General features: G+C 35.1%; 2 protein-coding genes across 2 annotated transcripts; both read left to right on the top strand.

Moving 5' to 3' along the window:
* The first annotated feature begins 3,586 nt into the window (after positions 1–3,586).
* LOC123868999 lies at positions 3,587–13,669 on the top strand. The gene is made up of 5 exons (XM_045911723.1): positions 3,587–3,906; positions 8,630–8,738; positions 10,299–10,445; positions 12,158–12,329; positions 13,434–13,669. The coding sequence occupies exons 1-5, from the start codon at positions 3,787–3,789 to the stop codon at positions 13,585–13,587; spliced, it is 702 nt and encodes a 233-aa protein (XP_045767679.1). The 5' UTR covers positions 3,587–3,786; the 3' UTR covers positions 13,588–13,669.
* A 2,025-nt stretch (positions 13,670–15,694) lies between these two features.
* On the top strand, positions 15,695–19,763 carry LOC123869070. The gene is made up of 3 exons (XM_045911806.1): positions 15,695–15,901; positions 16,882–17,065; positions 18,533–19,763. The coding sequence occupies exons 1-3, from the start codon at positions 15,695–15,697 to the stop codon at positions 18,724–18,726; spliced, it is 585 nt and encodes a 194-aa protein (XP_045767762.1). The 3' UTR covers positions 18,727–19,763.
* Positions 19,764–20,428: the final 665 nt, after the last annotated feature.

The following is a 20,428-nucleotide window of genomic DNA, read 5'->3' as shown; positions in this document are numbered from 1 at the left end:
GAATGCATGCATGGTAAAATTTTGATATGCTATATAAGTGTTATCAAGCAGCTGAATGAGGAAGTTGGAGGTGTACAGGGTGTAGTGAGGCCTAGGACTAGGGAAGGCCTATGTTCAACAGTGGATGTCCGCAGGCTAATATGAAGATGGTGATGATTTTATTAGTGCCACAACAGACGGAAACGTTTAAGTGCGGAAACCAGCCCAGACAGAAGAAGAAGAGAAATTGGCTTACATGAAATACTTATTATTTACTTTAACGATGTTTTACTAGGGTCTAATTCTAAACCGGTAAGATAATAACGACAGACAGACAGACGTTAGAAAACGGCTATTGAAATATTCCTGCATATGCAGTAATATCTCTTCTATTGCATTCCATTATGTAATTTATAATTTAATTGTAATTTAGCTCATTTAATTGAATGTAATTTGTCGGACTAAAGTATCATAAAACTATAATAATAAAAAAAGGATATTATGCTCATACGAAAGTTATAATGAGTAGAAACATAATTTTATAAGCGAGTTTAAAAAAAAAAAAGAGCTTATGGAAAATAAGAAATGCACAAAATATCCCATTTCTAAATATACATTAAGGTGTGTATAAAAAGTGTACAACTACATTTCTTGAAAAATGTGTATCAACGACACACCATGAAAAGAATACTACATTTATGAACTCTATCACCCTGACATACGGTTCAAAATGAAGTGGAACAATCAACTTGTGCGGTCCACTATATCACGGGAAAAGTAAAAACACTTTCTTTGATATAGTTGAAGATGGAACCGATAAGTTGACATTCCTCGGCTGTCGGAATTTAGTTCTTTTAAGAAATCTAGTGAGCAAATAGCCCCGGGCGTCGTGGTGAATTTTTTACGACGGTTTAGGAGCACGAGATGAAATTAAGAGTTTTCTCTCTGACGTAGACGTGAGATAGTTCTTAATTTTATTGGATAAAGCAAGTTTTATATTTTTTATTTAAATAACAGGTCTATGGAAACTAGAAATAAATTTATTAAGTACTGAGAAATAAGGAAAACATCACTATATATTTGGGGTCCTTCAGCGTTTGCAGATAAAATAACGATTTCGATTTCCTTTTGTATAAAATAAAATTGACATACTTAGGTGTAATCAGATGTCCTAATAATCCAGAATTTTCATCTTTGTAAAAAAATCCCTGAAATTATAGGTATCTAAGTAGGTATAGGTACTAATATTACAAACAGGAAATAATTTTTGTTTGTACTTAATCGATAAACTCTGAACTGAATTTAATAATAATAATTTCACCATATTTTATACCCAGAAGTTAGGCTATATCTAATTAATATGTGCCTACCTAAAACGGCAACACTTAGCTGCAGTCTTCATACCCTGCCCTATTATTATTGCCCTACTTTGCCTGTGTATTTATTTGCCTATTTATTACCTATAGGTACAGCGTTTGGAATAAATTGCATATAAACGAGTGAACATAAACAGCAAATTAAATATTGAAACAGTGGCATTGACGACATCACTGCGAAATTCCAGAATAAAAGAATGACATCAGCTTTTGTACGTGTATCAGTTACTAAAATGAAAACGTTATGAATAAGTATATTTTACTTTGAGTTCGTACCTAAGTATCCAAAGGATTTTTAAGAAAAAGTCTCAATTAGTCAGCGGCTTATCGAGATAAAATCAGTGCCTCTAGTAACAAGTGTAAATTAAAATTTATAACACAAGTGTTATAAAATTTATAAGATAAGTGAAGGTTACAGTAACTAGAAAAGAGCTGATAACTTTTAAATGGCTAAACCGATTTTCTTGGATTATAGCTAAGAACACTCTCGATCAAGCCACCTTTCAAATAAAAAATAAAAAAATAAAATCGGTTAATTAGTTTAGCAGCTACGATGCCACAGACAGATACACACGTCAAACTTATAACACCCCTCTTTGTTGGGGGTTAAAAAAGTAAACAACTCAAATTCGACACTTTCCAGGAGCGGTATAAAACTTGAAAGTTGAAAGAAAGAGAAGTATTAGTAGAAGAAGAAAGTAGTCGCTTAGGGACATCCGGAAATGAATCACAATAGCCAACATAGCACAATTTTGCCAACGAAGGATATTATGTATATTTTACGACGAGATAATGGTCAACCTCCAATAGTGTAGAGGCAAAAGATGTAAAATTCCACAAAAATATTCTGTTATGGGTAAACTTTTGACTGCACTTTTGCCAAGTGGTAAAATTGCTTTGATACCTAGTTGGGTCTAGGTTATGGATTTTAGTGAACCTTAAAAAACCGGCTAAGTGCGAGTCAGACTCGCGCACCGAGGGTTCCGTAGGTAGGTACTTGTGTAATTTTTCCGTCAATTTGCACGATAATTCCAAAACTATTATGCATAAAAATAAATAAAAATCTGTTTTAGGATTTAGAAGTACCTTTCATTTGATACCCCATTTGTACAGTTATCTTACTTTGAAAATTTAAATATATTTTAATTTTTTCTCTGCGATGTAACCACAAATTCCTATGTCAACGGGTTCCTATAGGTTTTCTTGACTGACACGACGGACGAACGGACGGACGGACAGACAGACAGACAACAAAGTGATCCTATAAGAGTTCCTTTTTTTGCTTTTGAGGTACGGAACCCTAAAAACGGGTTCCTATAGGTTTTCTTGACTGACACGAGTCACGACGGACGAACAGACGGATGGACAGACAGACAGACAAGAAAGTGATCCTATAAGAGTTCCGTTTTTCCTTTTGAGATACGGAACCCTAAAAACATAGAAATATCAGTGTGTATAAAAGATTTTAGATGTTAATTTGATCCAACCATTTAACTGCAAATAAAACAATATTCTGAAACGAATCCGATTATCTACTACCTGACCCAGACAGAATATTAAGTAAATAACTATAACGTTCGCAAAGCAAACCTAACAATTTCTAAGACCCCCGAACATTTTTTACCTACATTTCATATGTGGGTTACAAAAACTAGTTGTAAATGACACGAATTTAGCTAATACTCACATTCGGAACCAGTCTACGATCACACGTGTTCTGGCTCAAATAAATAAATTAGACACGCTTTGTAAATTATTATTATAGGTATTTAGGTATATAAATTTTATATTTTATGCATTACTTTCAAGGAAAGTATTTTGGAGAAGAATTACAAAATTAGAGAAGCTCGCTATGATAATTAAATGATACTTATGCAACTTAATTCTACAACCATCTACTGAAGCAAAATGGTACACTCCCACGAGGTAGTTAGAGGCATGTAGGCGCGACAGCTTGCAACAAATTAATTATCGTTCAAAAATCTGCTTGATCTTCGCTTCATTGGACAGATACCCTTAGAGGGCAATGAACTGTTTATACCATTACAGCAACACCACAAGCGAGACCGCATAGAACTATCAGAGTGAACTATGAACTACTATTAGATCTTTAATACTAAGCCGATGACCAAATCGGTATCAAAACAAATTATTATGAGTCAGAGTAGGTAGCTGATAATGGAATTCTGAACGCGTCCCGGCTGCCATTAACTAATGTCCCATACAAAATGATAAGAATTCCCTTTTGTTAGTCCACTATAATCGTTCGAATGAATAATACGCTTCGCTTACGTCAACGCCCGTGACAATCTTTTTTTTAACTTTTGAAAAAAAAAATTAAAAGTATTTTGTTACTAAGAAACAAATAAAAAACACTAAAAATCAAACGTTCCCCTAAAAGCTCATCAATAAAGAGTTTTGTTTATTAAAAATGTCAAGTGTAATTTATTTTTTGGTGATGTTAGTGACAGCAAATGTGGTTTCGAGCAGAATTGTGAACAACAGGAAATGTCCAGAAGTCCGAGCGGTTCCACATTTTGATTTGTCCCAGGTAGGATTTGAAAAGCTACCCGTTGACAACAATCTCGTGTGGTACCTCCTTGTAAAAAACGAAGCGGGATAAATTGAATGGGATGTGTCAGTTTCCATGGTATGGCATACCTACTCATACTCCTAATCGGTTGCTGATCCTAATTAGTCCTGAAATTGACAATACATAAAAATATGGTGGTGGAACACTATCGAAATAATTAATGTTTATGTATCAGATAGGAACGTAGGAGGAAATCGAATGCTCAGAAAATTCTGGAAAATATAACAATGGAATAGTTTTGCTCGATCAACAGGTCAAAATCAGTAGATTAAAGTCTCAAGTCCTTAAGACCTTAAATTTAAATTTTACTTTTTAGTAGTAGTAGTTTGTACTTTGTACTTTTAATTATGTAGAGATGTTTTGATAAAGTAATCTATGGATCTATGTTCCATATAAAATCTACAATAATTATCTTAGCTTACTTCTTTTGCGAATCATGTAGGTATAACTTAAATCAATCAATCAGTTTTAGGTGTACGCGTACAAAATATTATAATTAATTACATTTATTTGTGCGTAAGTAAAAAGCTACAATCGTTATCAAGCTTGCTTCCGGCGCCCACGCAACAAATGATTTCAAATGAGTTTTTTTATACAATTTTTGTGTATTACAAGTTATAATAATATGACCAGTACAGTCTATGCCAACAGCTTTTTTACAATTTAGATGACATAATCAGCTTTTGCCGTTTACGCTATCTCTCTCTTTAGCAGCCTCTATCAGTAGAGCTACTTAGGGGCAATGCCAACCTGCAGAGTAGAGTCGAGGGGCAGCGTCTTTTTGATAACCGCTTAGACTAGGCCTTATTTCCTTTCACATAGCGGTGGGCCTCCGTCTCTTATTTTCATGATACCAAGTTGAACGGTATTTCAAAGAAAATAAAGCTGAGTTTAAGTTGCTATTAAAAAAAGACGGCTCCACTTCGGCTTCGGTAACGTAGCTGTATGCCTAAGACTTTAGCGTTTCAGTACGATGCCCTGTAAAATCCAATTAGACCTATGTGGATCTGTAGACTACAACTAATACATTCACCTTAGCGCGAAACAAAACGAGCTAAAACGTATGTTTTTTAGCTCGTCATTTAGTTATGTCTTTAGATGTACTTAAATATGCACGTTTTCTTAGCATTTTGTGTTTCATTTGATACACTCCTTATAATAGATACCTACTGTTAGCAACGGCCACATAGCAAATTAATCACTCAAAGAGAATTTAGTGCACCCAAAGGCCGTTTCTCTTTTGATAACTTGTAGACCTATAAATTAGGAGAATATGTGAAACAGATCTTAATTAAGAGCACATAAAAAATCGGATAGGCTTTCAAAATTTCTAGAAAGATTTTAAATGCCTATCTTCAGATAAATCTTAGAAGCGATCCGCCTACTGAAAGTTACGTAGAAATAAAGCACATAACCTTTCATGGCTTTTAGTAATCTTTTTTCGTGAGTTGCTATGTGTAGTAGATTTTGCTGTATTGTAAGAGTTAGTAATAAAAAAAAAATCAGTTTATCTAGGATTTCGACCACTCTGCATAACCCGTACCTATAATGTCTGTCACCCTCTGCGTAAGTAGATTTACTATCAAGCTAGCAAGAAGTTAGTTAGAATTATTGAAGTCCTATATGTAGTAGGTAGTATCTTTACAATGTTCGCGAAGTAAGTACGTCAGAATGCACCTTGTTATTTTTTGAGTTGCATTATATTTGTGCATCAATGTAATTAAAAAAAAAAACAGAACCCCACTTTTCAAAATACACTCACTCTTATCCAATTTTTACACGAGCTATTTTATGGCTAGATTTAGACTCCATCAAAACATTTAGACTTGGCCTACCTATTATGTAGCGATTAGAAGAAGTTATAGGTGCTATAAATCTTTGTGATCGATTCATAATTTAAGTGAATTTTGTAGCCTTGTTGGCGGTGCGCTTTTTGAAACCCAGAATGCAAATTTTAAGAAGAATAATCTTTAAATGTGGCTAATAAATAGCTTACAAAACATCAGATTAGGAAGTATCTAATCAATAATGCTGTCATGACATGCAAATCAATACTGAAATCGAAAAGATCAGTAGGTGGTAGGTACGTTAAAATCTAACCTGTTCGATTATTGTCGTACGGCGTATTTACCAATAGTTAAAGAAGAAGCGATTATTATGCTTATTTGAAGGAAAGGAAAATATTACTCGTACCTACAGCTACTGTGCCTACTACGCGAAGAATTCCGGACATTTTTGACTGAAGGAAGTAAGGTCTTAAGTCTGACCATACTTAAGTAAGAGACTTCAAACTTATGTATGATTTCAGTCATTGTAGTTAAACAACAGTATAGTAGTCTATTAGTAACAAATAGAAATACAATTAAGTGCCTACTTATTAAACCTTTTCCTTGTAATAGTTTTACAGATCTACGCGAATAAACTATCTTACTTCGGGGAGAACCATTTTTATAGTGTAGATTCCTACCTAATGTCTAAATAATAGAAATAGATTTTTATTATATACTCTTATACTCCTTTTACTGTTAGTAATAAATAATTTTTATATTTTCTCAGTTGTACCTATGCCAGTTACAAGATACCTTAGCAATGGTAATTTTATTCATTTTAACATCCATAATTTAATTTTCTTAGTATTATCCGTAGGTATAATTAATTACCATAAGCCGAGGTCGTAGCAATTCTATATACCTAATCGATGAAAACAAAAGTGTCGCACCCCCATATCTACCGCTATTAGTAAATACCTAGTAACGGTACATCATATTAGCATAGTTGGAGATCACTTGATCAGCTAATTTATATTTAACGACATGTTTTATGCAAATACTGACGATAGTTAAAGTTGAAATATGGTGTTCGCAAATATTCAACGAAAGTTATGTATACATATTTTTGTGATTTGTTAAAAGGAGTCACATAATGAATCTAATCTCTAAACAATTTAATGAAGGAACTATAGAAGCAGTCGAGTAATAAAGACAGCGGGTTTTTTCTAAAAGCTGAAAGCCTGTAAGGCGTCAGCTGTGGCTGATTCTGCTGTGCACTATCTTTACGCTAAACTGACAATTCGAAATCTAGCACTATTCCTTTCTACAGTGAGCATGGTAAAAGAAATAGCAACATATTTAGACTTGTTATTTCAGTTAGTTTTGAGATTATGTGTAACAGAATTAGCCACAATGAAAAAAAAGAATCTTTTTAACCCCCAACCCAAAAAGAGGGTGTTATAAGTTTGACGCGTATATCTGTGTATCTGTCTGGCATCGTAGCTCCTAAACTAATGAGCCGATTTTAATTCAATTTTTTTGTTTGAAAGGTGGCTTGATCGAGAGTGTTCTTAGCTATAATCTAAGAAAATCGGTACAGTCGTTTGAAAGTTATCAGCTCTTTTCTAGATACTGTAAACTTCACTTGTCGGGGGTGTTATAAATTTTTAATATACACTTGTTAACTGACTGCAGTTACTGATAACTACTTCGAGGAGCATTTAATTTGTGAGATCAACCTAATCATCGCCATCTCAACCTATCGTCGGCCTACTCTTGAGTACGGTTTTAATTAAGGCTCAAGATACAAAACAAGATAAAAATTATTATAGACAGGTACCACACTTTAGAATACAATTATATCACCTTACAAGTTATGAGCTTATAACTATACTTACTTAATTTAATTTGCGCAATAGCCTGGCAGCTTACTATAATCCTTTCATTAGAAAGTGAAATGATACCTCCACTGTGACATAAAAGGATTACATTTAATGTCATTGTTACATTAAGAGAGAGTTATTGTTATAAGACAATTTTGCACAGCAAAAGATTGCATAAGTATATTTATTTATGCAAATGAATGAATTGAAACCTGAAACCTATTGAAACGTCAACTTAGACAGTCTAGTTAAATTTGTATTGTTGCAAATTCAGGTTAAAAAAAACTTGTTTGAATCAACTTGCCTGCTCTCACTTGGATGATAGCTGCATTATGGCTAGTTCTGTTGTAGGTATTAACTAAGCTCAATTATTTATATCTAGATCTAAATCTAGTGCTATCCTTGTCTACAGGGAGCATTATGAAAAGGACAGCTTCATTTAGTCTTGTCGTTTTAGTTTAGTATAGAGATTGTAGTTGTACTACAACAGAATTAGCCACTTTGCTATTGAGATGATCTCCTACCGGCTGAATTCAGACCAGAAACCTCCAGTTAAAACAGAATGAAGACTTTCAAAAAATAAAATGTACCTACGTAAATCTACTAAACCTAACATGAAACATTGGAGCCGGGCTTGGACGCCTTTGAAACCTTCCTTTCTTTTTTTTAAGAGTTTAAGCCACGTTAATCATGACTAAAATTCCCTTTTTCCTTCCAACTAAGCGCATAGCTTATGGTAGGAATAGGTAGATACGGCAACAGTGCAACGGGTGGAGTTAGAACCACCGATACTCCAAATTTCAGTCCTCTTTTAATCGTAAGGCTATTGAGGATTTAAAGTTACATTTCGTTCTAAGTTGATGAAATTATTCAAATTTATATCACCTAACTACAATGAAAAATCCATACTGCTCAAAAGAGATCTTTTTCCGAGATTTTTTACTTATAAGCAAAATCTACGTTATGTGTTTTAGCTATTGTTATTTTATAAGGCACCTGACATGAGACGAAATAAAATTATCTTTGCAGATGCTAGGAAACTGGTTCGTGGTAGAATACTATGCAAGTGAAGAGGAAGCGCTTTCTTATAGCTGCATGAGAGCAGTGTTCACAGAAGATGACCATGTACAAGCGGAAGGTAGGCATTAAGGATTTAGCATTAAGTATAGGTACTACCACTATTACTTGAAGGAACATCTAGAGCAATTAACAGGGCTCTCTCCGTCACTCGTTTCCACTCGTTTCATACAATCGTAGTTCCAATTTCATTTGAATATTAAGCAACTAAAGTCCATGAAATTTTGCAGACATATTCTAGAAACTAATATCTGTGTCTGTGGTGTTTTAGATTTTTCTAAAAATATGTAGTTTTAAAATTACAGGGGCTCCAAGATTTGTATGAAAATTTTTAAGACCGCGTAACTTTGAAACCAAATATTTTAACAGAAATCTGGAAAACCACAGACATAGATATTAGTTTCTAGAATATGTCTGCAAAATTTCATGGACTTAGGTTGCTTAATATTCAAATGAAATTGGAACTACGATTGTATGAAACGAGTGGAAACGAGTGACGGAGCTCGAGCCCTCTCTCTCCGTACGTACGTACGTATAAGTAGGTAGGTACGTACTTGTGTATGTATAGAAATGGAAATATTTTTTATTCAAATACATTTTTACAAGAGCTTTTGAATCGTTAAAAGAACCACGCTAGTTCAACCAGACAACCTGACGATAATAAAATTACAGAAAATGTTCTAATATTCTCAAAAGATTTTAAAATTTTAATAAATATCTGTTTCTAATTACAACAGTAAATCCTAATCCTAATATTTAACACTAGCTGATGCCCGCAGCTTCGCCCGCGTGGATTGGTCAGATCCCCTGCAGCATCAGGATTGAGGAGTTGGAATTCAAATTTTTTATGAAACAATGTCGCAAAGTTCCTCTATCGATTAAAAAAGAAATGACGCAAATCGGTTCAGAAATCTCGGAGATTTCGGTGTACATAGGTAGAAAAACACAACTCCCTTCTTGAAAATCGGTTAAAAAAGTAGCCTATGTTACACCCTGGTCAATCCTCTACTTGTATGTGAAAATCCCGTTAAAATCGGTTCAGCAGTTCCGAAGATTAGCCTTTTCAAACAGACAGACAGACAGACAGACAAAAATTTTAAAAACGTGTGATTCAGTTATGGTATCGTTCAAATAACCATATGACCTTAATATGTGGTAGTTATTTCGAAATTACAGACAGACACTCCAATTTTATTTATTAGTATAGATTATAAATGTGAAAGTGTGGATGTTTGTTGCCTAATCATGCAAAAACGGCTGAACGGATTTGGATGAAATTTGGAACGGACATAGATTATACCCTGGATTAACACATAGGCTACTTTGTATCCCGGAAAATCGAAGAAGTCCCGCGGGATTTTGAAAAATGTAAATCCACGCGGACAAAGTCGCGGGCATCAGCTAGTATATCATAAATGCGAAAGTGTGTTTTCACGGCCCAAAAGTTTAACTGATTTTGATGAAATTTGGTACAGATTTAGCTTATATCCCGCGAAATGGATATGAGCTAATTTAAATAATTTATCCCGGAAAATCAAAGAGTTCCCACGGGATTTTTGAAGAACTCTATCCACGCGGGCATCACCTAGTTGACTGTAATGGTAGAATTTTATATTTTCAGACGGCACTATCGAATGGACTCCAGGTGTGACCATGAACTTTACCTACCGCTTCGCCGACGACCCATTGGATGAAAACCTATTAGGAAACATAACCTGGAAAGTCGATATGAATGAACCAGCTCATTGGACGCACTCTGAAATTACTTGTAAGTGGAATATTTTCTAATTCGTGTGTTCCTTTAACAATTACAAATTCATTCGGGCAAAGGATCAGCCTGGCTGTTTACTTAAACTATTACTTATTCCCATCATCTTACAAATTCAACTATTTTTACTGACAATCAACAAGTAGGTAGGTAGGTATACAATGATTAATTAATTTTTAACCCCCGACCCAAAAAGAGCGGTGTTACAAGTTTGACGTGTGTATCTGTGTATTTGTTTATACCTGCAGTTTATAACTCAAAATTTAAACAAGTGTGAATCAAAAATTTATAACACCCCGACAAGTGCAGGTTATAGTAACTAGAAAAGAGCTGATAACTTTCAAACGGCTGAATCGATTTTCTTGGATTACAGCTAAGAACACTTTCGATCAAGCCATCTTTCAAACAAAAAAAAAATTACAATCGGTTCATTAGTTTAGAAGCTACGATGCCACAGACAGATACACAGATGCACACGTCAAATTTATAACACCCCTCTTTTTGGGTCGGGGGTTAAAAATAGGGGTTTGAAATTAGTGTAGTCCACGCGAACGTAAGGTAAGGTAAGGAGGTAAGGAGGTATTATAAAAATATTCAATTAGCAAACTAAGTAGGTAGGCAGGTAGGTAGGTACGTTGTGGCTAAATAGGTACTTGTTACATAATGCTTATCGTCTAAACTGTAATTAATGTTTATTATTACGTTAATAACTGTTAGGCAAAACGTAGTAGCCCACTTGCCTTGCCTATTTACGTACCTACCAATTAAAAATCAAATTGTTTTGCGTACGACTTTGTATAAGTACTTATTATGTTTCTTATATAAGGTAGGATAACTATTAACATACAAAAATTGTATGTTAATCCTGCCTAATAAACCTGAATAGTTCTGTAATAATGCATTAGAATGCAAAAATAACGGTATATAAGTAATAGGTATGAAGTAGGTAATTGCATTAGGTGTGCCATTCCAACAGAAATATGAGGCAACAAGGATATATGAGTTTCTTTAAAAGTTTCGGATTTCTGCGATTTCCCAATGAAAATATAATCGATATCAATTAACAATACCATTCTGTTGAATATTGTGATTTAATGCATATGGCTTTACCCGTAACTTTGAGAGCCTCATGCCTGAATTGTTTGTGTCTGAAAATACATACATACTTAGTTCAGATTTCTATAAAATCTCTAACTAGAGGAAATAATGATTTTCAGTAGACCGTTAAATGATAAGTAAATAAGTAGCAATTAACAACAACAGATTGGATCGGCCGTGACTTCAAAAGGTTTCGTATAGATACCTACATGACACCTACTTAGAAAATAATAAGGATAGGTATCAACTTAGCTTATTAGTTACTAGCTGATGCCCGCGACTTCGTTCGCGTGGATGTAGGTTTTTTAAAAATCCCGTGGGAACTCTTTGATTTTCCGGGATAAAAAGTAGCCTATGTGCTAATCCAGCATGTAATCTATCTACATTCTAAATTTCAGCCCAATCCGTCCGGTAGTTTTTGCGTGAAGGAGTAACAAACATACACACACACACACATACACACATACAAACTTTCTCCTTTATAATATTAGAAGTGTGATGTGATTAGGAACGAAGTGACAAATCTGCCCAACAGAAATAACACCACTACTTACCTAAAGAATTTGATAACGTATCGAGTGTATATTTTTGGATAAATTAAGTTATTTCTATAGATGATGGAATATACAACACCTATGTTTTGGACACGGAGTACAAGACGTGGATGCTGTTGCTGCATTGCGCTGAACAGAGAGAAGGGGCTAGATATCTCAGCGCCTTCGTACTCTCACGGACCACAAGCCTACCGAAGAATGTGATGGCTTATTTGAGGGATAAACTACCCAGGTAAAGTAAAATTCTACCTATATAAATTCCGGTGAGCAAAGTTATGGCGATGAGAAAAAAGGAATGGAAAGGTTCGAGTAAACTAATCCCAAGAGTCCACAATTTATTGATGTAGCACTTGCCTTATCTACATCTACACTTCTACACTATTATATAAAGAGGTAAAGTTTGCAAGTTTGTTTGTTCCTACAAACAATCGCTAGTGTCTGAATAAATAACCTGGACTAAGATATTTTACTAGATTTTTTTAGATTTGCCAATACTTACCTACTGTCTAAAGGCTATTTGCTCCTCTCATTATTATAAAAATTTCTTACGTTCTTAATGTTATATATTATAGTTTATCATTCGTAATATGTTATATAATAATATATTTCCATTAGTTATACAATAAGCCTATAAATTACGCCTGAAGCGTGTCATTAAATAAGAAAGAACAATTCAAACATTTCTAAATTAGAGCAATCATTTTTAAATCGAGCCTTCCAGCAAACTTCTCGTAGCAGTCCAGTAGGTACAGTGTCGTATAGAAATTTAACAAGAGGCACGAATTTACTAAATTGTTGTATCCCATCCACTTTTCGGAGCTATGTGCATTTTAAACAATTAAGAAACTATCACTTGCTTTAACGGTAAAATAAAACATCGTGAGAAAACCTGTATGCCTGAGACTTTTCCATATAATGTGTATGCCAACCCAGCGTGGTGGACTTAGCCTAAGTTCTCCTCATTCTGAAAGGAGAGCCTGGAAAGAGCGGTGAAGAAAACATCTTGAGAAAACCTGCATGCCTGAAAGTTCTCCATAATTTTTTTCAAAGGTGTGTGAAATCTAGCAGACTGCACATGCCCAGCGTGACAGACGCTGGATAACCCATCTCATTCTGATAGACCCATACTCAGTAATAGCTGGCGATGAGTTGATCATGATAATGAAATGGGCCGGCGCACCGGTTCTCAATAAATCAACGCGAGATTGGTTGAAATGAATCCATCCAGATGATTCCCACCATCAAGCTTACCATTAGGCTGGATCTTAGTCAGGAATCTAGTTGAAAGAAAATAATATAAATACTCAAGGTACTTAATAATTTTCTATTTTTCCAGGTACGACGTAGACGTCAAGTACGTGTTCCAGATCCCCCATAACAACTGTACGGATAAGCCAGCAAAGGCAGACTATTCCCCCATACTGGTCGAGGTTGGCAGCAAGATTCCCAGGAAACCTGGCGTCACGTACAAAATCGGCTATGGACATTGATATAATAATCTAAAATGTTTTTATAAGATTTTATCGAAATAAAATGTATTGTGCCATAATAATAAAATATGATTTTACACATTATTTCAGTTTCAATGATCCTGCATTTTCTCTGCATATTATATTACCTATTATTAGCTAATGCTCGCGGCTTCGTTCACGTGGACTACACTTTGGAATCCCTATTTTACCCCGTTAGGTTGCATTTAAAAAAAAAAAAACTTCTTGGCGGATATCTAAGTCATATACATAGTTGCATGCCAAACAGCCTGATCCATCCTGTAGTTTGAGCTGTGCGTTTATAGATCAGTCAGTCAGTGAGTGTTTAGATTGCAGTGCAGCGACTTCAATATTAGTTAGCTGGCCTACTCCGGCTTTGAACACGGGGAAATTGTGAATTTTTTTCTTAGGTATAGACATAAAGTCCACCTTCAAGTTAATATCAAGTTTCATCCATTTCTAGGCTCAGTAGTTTGAGCTGTACCTACGCTGTACGTTACTGAATTATCTCAGTCAGATAGATTGAGAGTCGTAGAGTAAGGAAAATGTTTAAAAAAAAATGATCTGTCAAAAGCTTGGTTGAAGGAGGTTAACGCTTCAGCCACAATAAGTTATAATTTTATCGACAGTACCTAAATTATGGCTGAAATTACAATTCGTTTTGGTATGTAAATAGTTGTCTTATTAAAAGTAGCACAAAACCTGCTCATTCTTCTATTGCAGTTGATTAATTCACAGAACTGATAGGGCATGTAAGTAGGTATATCATCCCACATAATATTCCACGGTATAATTAGTAGGCATGCTGGCACTTAGTGTGTCCGTAGCAAAATAAGTAGGCACACACTTCAGTACACACGTACACGGTGACATTCAAACTTGACCGTGTCCAAAACAACAATATCCAGCTTAAATTAACGACCATTACAAGTTAAACAATTGTTGTATTATGTAAAATGGGAATTTTCATAACTCGATGAAGGAGAAGGCATAGATTAACGTGAAATAGAGCAGACGCTTCATAAGGCACAAAGAGTAAAAAAAAATTGCCACGTAATTAATCTGAAGCTAAGGAACTTTGATGTTTAGACAATTTGGATATTTTGAGAAATTTTTAATAAAAATCTAACAAAATATAAAATTAGAATTAACTTTAGCTGTCGCAAAGTCAGCCTCTCCGTTACAAATGGCATAATATTTCATATCATTAATTATTGTTTTCTCATATGCACTTTTTATTACTTTCATTACTTCTAAAGACAAAGTGAATAAAATATTACTAGAAGTACTGTTCCATCTACTCCACAGAATAATTTAAGAGTTTAATTCTTTTTTTCTATGGCTTGCCCTGACTATTAGATACACGTACATGCAAATCTATTATGATTAATACATTGATTTAGAATGTAGATTTAATATGAAAAAGTACTGAAACACTCTACTACCTATTTATTGCATTCAAAAGCTGATGACAACCGCCATAAAAAGAAAAGTTTACTTTTTAGGGCATTTACAAGGAACATTCCTTTACAAAAGGTAGAAAAACCTCCTAGAGTGCAAGATATCTCGGAAAACGAACCTGAAGTCAGTGAAAATTTCAGGGATTGAAAAATGAGTGGACCCGGTATAAGTAGGTAGGTATAAGGTATATGAAGAAAATGGCAACAAGATCGGTTTCTTAGGGTTCCGTACCTCAAAAGGAAAAACAGAACCCTTATAGGATCACTTTGTTGTCTGTCTGTCCTTCGTGTCTGTCAAGAAACCTATAGGGTACATTCCGTTGTCCTAGAATCATGAAATTTGGCAGGTAGATAGGTCTTATAGCACAAGTACAGGAATAAATCTGTAAACCGCGATTTTGTGGTCACATCATTTAAAAAAAAATTAAAATATGTTTCAATTTTCAAAGTAAGATAACTATACCAAGTGGGGCATCATATGAAAGGGCTTTACCTGTAAATTCTATAAGAAATTTTTATTTATTTTTATGCATAATAGTTTTTGATTTATCGTGCAAAATGTTGGAAAAAATACCCGAGTACCCTCAGTGCGCGAGTCTGACTCGCACTTGGCCGGTTTTTTAACTACTGACTGATTATGGTGAAAGATGGCACATCTGTACGTATGTAACAGTTCGTATTCTTTGGCCTGTAAACATCTATTAATATTTCAGGCATCTTGCGCAAAGCATAGTTATAAGTTAGAGTGGAACCATTGTAGTGTTTTTATGAAAAATATTAGCAACATGGGTTCGCTTCGATCGTGCGTGTTTTTGTTAGTGTTGTTTGTGCAATTACAACTTATTGTTGGAAAGGTTTGTTCCAGTTTCAATTAGTGGATTCTCATTTCTACATACCTGCATACTTGAATGAAAGTGGAATTAAGTGTCATGCAGTCCTTTTCAAGGGGAAATGGCAAAGTGAAGACTAAAAAAACCACCAAGAAAGCGTGGAGATGCCCCGTGAGGGTTGAGTGTGAACCCATTGGCTGGATTGCTTGTTTTTTTTTATAACTTAAGCTCATTGATTTCTACCCGAGATAAATTATTATAATAATAAAACAACTTTATGAATTTTATCCCAATACATAAGTGTACCCTGTACCCTGTAGTTTATACCTGTGCACCTGTGTTTGTACCTGTGTTTGTATCACGATCACAAAAAAAAGTTGCATCTTTTCATCGATTTCCCTTTTAATTCGTGTAATATAACTCAGGCTAAAATCGTGCTACTTGACAATTTTGAAGCTGAAAATCTGTTGAATATGGATGATTTAGCTACCCTGGATGTGGTCCAAAACGTTAACAAATTTTATTAAAAGGGTGCTAAACCTTACACTAAAAAAACAGGCTAGGCGACCGCTTAAAATATAGAGCGACGATAGTAGAAGTAGGGGGCAACAAAGTAGAGAAGACGTAGAGAAAATGAAGAAGTACGAGTTAAAAATGAAGAGTAAGAGAATGCCTAGAGATAAAGAGAAAATATCTGGAAAAGTTTGGAGGAAGCGTTCATCTAGAAAACGCGTTTTACAAAAACATTATTTATTTATTTTATTTAATTTATTCATTTTACATCTAATTGAAACGGCAGTGCCAAATACACTTACTAGATGATTAATGATGAATTATTATACAAACACAAAAGAGACAAAATACGTAAAGACAGAACAAATGACACAATAAAACATACCTAGTGAAATATAATATATATACACATAAGAAAACAAACATTTTATTTACATAACAAGTAAAACTAATACGTTTTTGATTGTAATTATGTTGAAATAATTTTCCAGCCTTTCTTAACCGACTTGTTTTGCGACATCTTCTGCGATGATGATGACGACGTGAGCACTACCACCAGCACAAGCAATGAAGATGATTGGGACGTGTTCGGGCTTTGCGTCTGCGGTACCCGGCGACCACCCGGCGCTAGGAGGCCAGGTCAAGGGATCCCTGCGAACATTAATATGAGATTACGTAAGTAGTATGTAAGTTTGGCGACCTCGCTGGAGTAGTTAGTAAGCGCTGTGGTCTTGTTAGTGGGAGGTTTCGGGTTCGATTCCCGGCAGGGGTTTGGAATTTTGTAATTTCTACATCTCTGATCTGGTCTGGTAGGACGCTTCGGCCGTGGCTAGTTACCACCCTACCGGTAAAGCCGTGCCACCAATAAAAACCGGCCAACTATTATACTCAAAAATAAATAAAATCTGTTTTAAGAATGCACAGGTAAAGGCCTTTCAGATGATACCCCACCTGGTATACTTATGATACTTTGAAAATCGAAACACATTTTAATTTTTTTTTTGTGATGTAACTTCAAATTCACGGTTTTCGGATTTATCCCTTTACTTGTGCTATAAGACCTACCTACCTGTCAAATTTCATAATTCTAGGTCAACGGGAAGTACGGACGGACGGAAAGACAGACAAACAGACAACAAAGTGATCCTGTCAGGGTTCCGTTTTTCCTTTTGAGGTAGGGAACCCTAAAAACTACCATATGTACGCCTTTCAGGTCAGCTCGCTTACCACCAGGTGAGATGGCAGTCAAGGGCTCACTTGTATCTGAATTTTTAAAAAAATCTTAGCTCTAGTTATCAATTAAAAATACACAGTTCCTGTTAGGTCACACCGATGAAGCCGCGGACAATTTAGCTAGTTAATAATATGAATTATTCATAGGTCCTCGTCTGAAAGATAAAATGGAAGATATTGTTCCGGTTTTTTGCAGAAAAATAAGTAAAAATGCAAATTAGGTTAGCTGAATTTTACGCTTCCGCGTCTATCCTTAAAATATTCAGTTTTCAACAATGTTTTAAACGAGAAAATTCTATTATTGTTGGTTTTTCATGGCCAACTCTTAGTTATACCTAGCATAGGAACGACATGAAAATATTTAAGTAATAATTTTTTCCGTCTTTTAAATAAAATTTATTTTTTGTCCAATACAGTTTTGGAAAACGTTTAGCTCGCTGGAATGTGGGTATATTATTTTAAAATGTAATCATGTTTAAAAAAAAAGTTTAAGAAAAAATGTCATTTTTAAAAACTAGTCTTATTTCGCGACTTTATCTGCGTGGATTTACGCTTTAAGTTAAAATTTCTCGAAATATTTATACACCTAATTTTATACACTTTCAAGTTTCTAGTAGGTAGATATACCAGCGTTTGTATAAAATTAATAATTGCGTTATTGAGTTGAAACTTGTGTGAAGGTTTCTGACAAGATCATCAACGTACAATAGATGGCATTGCAATGCATATTACCATTAGCTAGCAAATAAAATGAAATATTTATTTCATGTATGGACAATTTGTGCCACTTGTTAAAATTCCAACATCGTCGGTTCAGAAAGCAGGTTATACTAAGACGAGCCGGCAAGAAACTCGGCAGCTGCTCTGCTAGTACTCAGTGAATTTTACATAGATTAAATCTTTTTTCAGCTCCATCAGCAAACGGAATGAACTTCAGCATGACGAACAACAACGGAATGTGGTCGTTCAACTTGGACGCTGGCCCCAACGGCCCCAATGGTGGCATGGCCCCTGGTGGAGGCCCCACGCCATTCCCTCCCACTGCTGGTGGTGCGACCACCGCTGCTCCGACTACTGCTGCTGCCACCACGGCTAAGAAATAAACTCCAAAGCTACTTGTAGGATAACTTTACTGGTAGACATCTTACAGCGTATCTGTCCCCTATATTCGTATAAGTGGCAACCGTATTCCGTGAATATGAGTCTATTTGAAGAGTAAAGGCGTCATGCTTCGAGTTGGAGCATTCATATTTTTTTTTCAGCAATCCACCATACGTCCTAACGTTCGCCCTAAGCCAAGGTCCGAGGCGCCCTTTAGGTAGACGCTACTCCCGATGTCGTCGAAGTCTTTACAAAATGCAGGAGTTAATGAGCACATTTATCTCTCAGTATGAGAAAAGTTTAGCCCATTGGCTACCACGCTGGCTCCAGAATTGTCAGACTCACACACCTTTGAGAACATTATGGAGAAATCTTAGGCATACAGGTTTCCTCAGGATATTTTCTTTTACCATGAAAGCAAATGATATTCAATTGCTTAAAACGCATATAACTCCGAAAATCACTTTATAATCGTTTTATTGCCGCGTGTGAATGCGTCAGTGTGCTAAAGGCGATAAAGGAAACAGTTTTGTAGCTAAATTTAGTTGGTACACAAACAGTGGATACGCAGCGGAGTGGCTCATTTTCAATCAATACATATTATGCTCGATAGGAAATGATTTCTGAGTGCGAGCGATTTCTAGGAAGGCCCACGTTTTATTTTTCAGGTACGTTATCAGTAGTCGATAGTGATTTCTAAAATGCTGGTTTTTGATTGGCTATTTTCAGTAGTCATTAACTCGCAAGGAAAACACGCAAAGAAAATGAGTTTTTAAGTAGATAACAGATATACCTCTTCGGTTTTGTTAATATGAAAAGTAGCTTTTTAAGTGCTATTAATGTTATTAATTTGCCTTTATCTTCAAAATAAAAATCTTTCCGTTTAATACCGATTCCGTGACTACCCATTTATGTAAAATTAATCTAACTTCGTCCTAAAGTCTACTTGTAGTGTGTAGTATTGCCATTTTTCTTTCTAGTTAATACTATGTTTAGTGTAAAATATTTTATGATAATTAATAAAAATACCGTATTCTCAGTTAGTTTTTGTTTAAAAATAATATTTCGACACCTCCCACGTAAGTTGTTGTAACCCCAAAACTACAACTTTTCAGTAGAGCGTTTTAAAGATATAAATTGAAATTAAAGCTCCATTTTTCAATATATTTTTGTGAAATTCGGTATTTAGTTATAGTTTACAGTACTTTAACATATTCTGAAAGATAATTTATAGAAATACTTCACATTTCTGAGATTTTGTTCATACAACATTTTACGGCGTGTATCATCTTTGTAAAATGTTGTATAAGATACTTACAACAAATTACGCTGGAAAAAACGGGTTGAGTGTCATCGTATGTGTTAAATACAACAGTGTACGTCGTTTAAAATTTAAAAAAAATGTAGTATGTGTAGTCCGATTCATCATTTCCAACCAATGGATGTCCACTACTGGACATAGGTCTCTTGTAGGGACTTCCATATGCCACGGTCTTGCACAACCTAAATCCAGTGGCTCCTTGTGACTCGTTTGATGTCGTCTGTGCACCTAGTGGGAGTCTGTCAACGCTGCGCCTTACAGTGCGAGGTTCCAGCACCTTGGGACCTCAACGTCTATGGGTCCTTCGAATTATGTGCCCCGGCCATTTAAACTACAGCTTCGCAACCCATTTATGCCGGTTACTCTGATTTTCCTACCGATAT

The sequence above is a fragment of the Maniola jurtina genome, chromosome 10 (genome assembly GCF_905333055.1).
Source record: "Maniola jurtina chromosome 10, ilManJurt1.1, whole genome shotgun sequence".
NCBI classification, from domain to species: domain Eukaryota; kingdom Metazoa; phylum Arthropoda; class Insecta; order Lepidoptera; family Nymphalidae; genus Maniola; species Maniola jurtina.
This window is presented reverse-complemented; position numbering and strand designations above follow the sequence as displayed.

Bases quoted from the DNA above. Each gene is read 5' to 3' on its own strand.
- LOC123868999 (XM_045911723.1), top strand. From the start codon at position 3,787: ATGTCAAGTGTAATTTATTTTTTGGTGATGTTAGTGACAGCAAATGTG. The intron at 3,907-8,629 runs GTAGGATTTGAA...TTATCTTTGCAG, and splicing joins CACATTTTGATTTGTCCCAG to ATGCTAGGAAACTGGTTCGT. The intron at 10,446-12,157 runs GTAAGTGGAATA...TTATTTCTATAG, and splicing joins GACGCACTCTGAAATTACTT to ATGATGGAATATACAACACC.
- LOC123869070 (XM_045911806.1), top strand. From the start codon at position 15,695: ATGGCACATCTGTACGTATGTAACAGTTCGTATTCTTTGGCCTGTAAA. The intron at 15,902-16,881 runs GTTTGTTCCAGT...ATAATTTTCCAG, and splicing joins TACAACTTATTGTTGGAAAG to CCTTTCTTAACCGACTTGTT. The intron at 17,066-18,532 runs GTAAGTAGTATG...ATCTTTTTTCAG, and splicing joins GAACATTAATATGAGATTAC to CTCCATCAGCAAACGGAATG.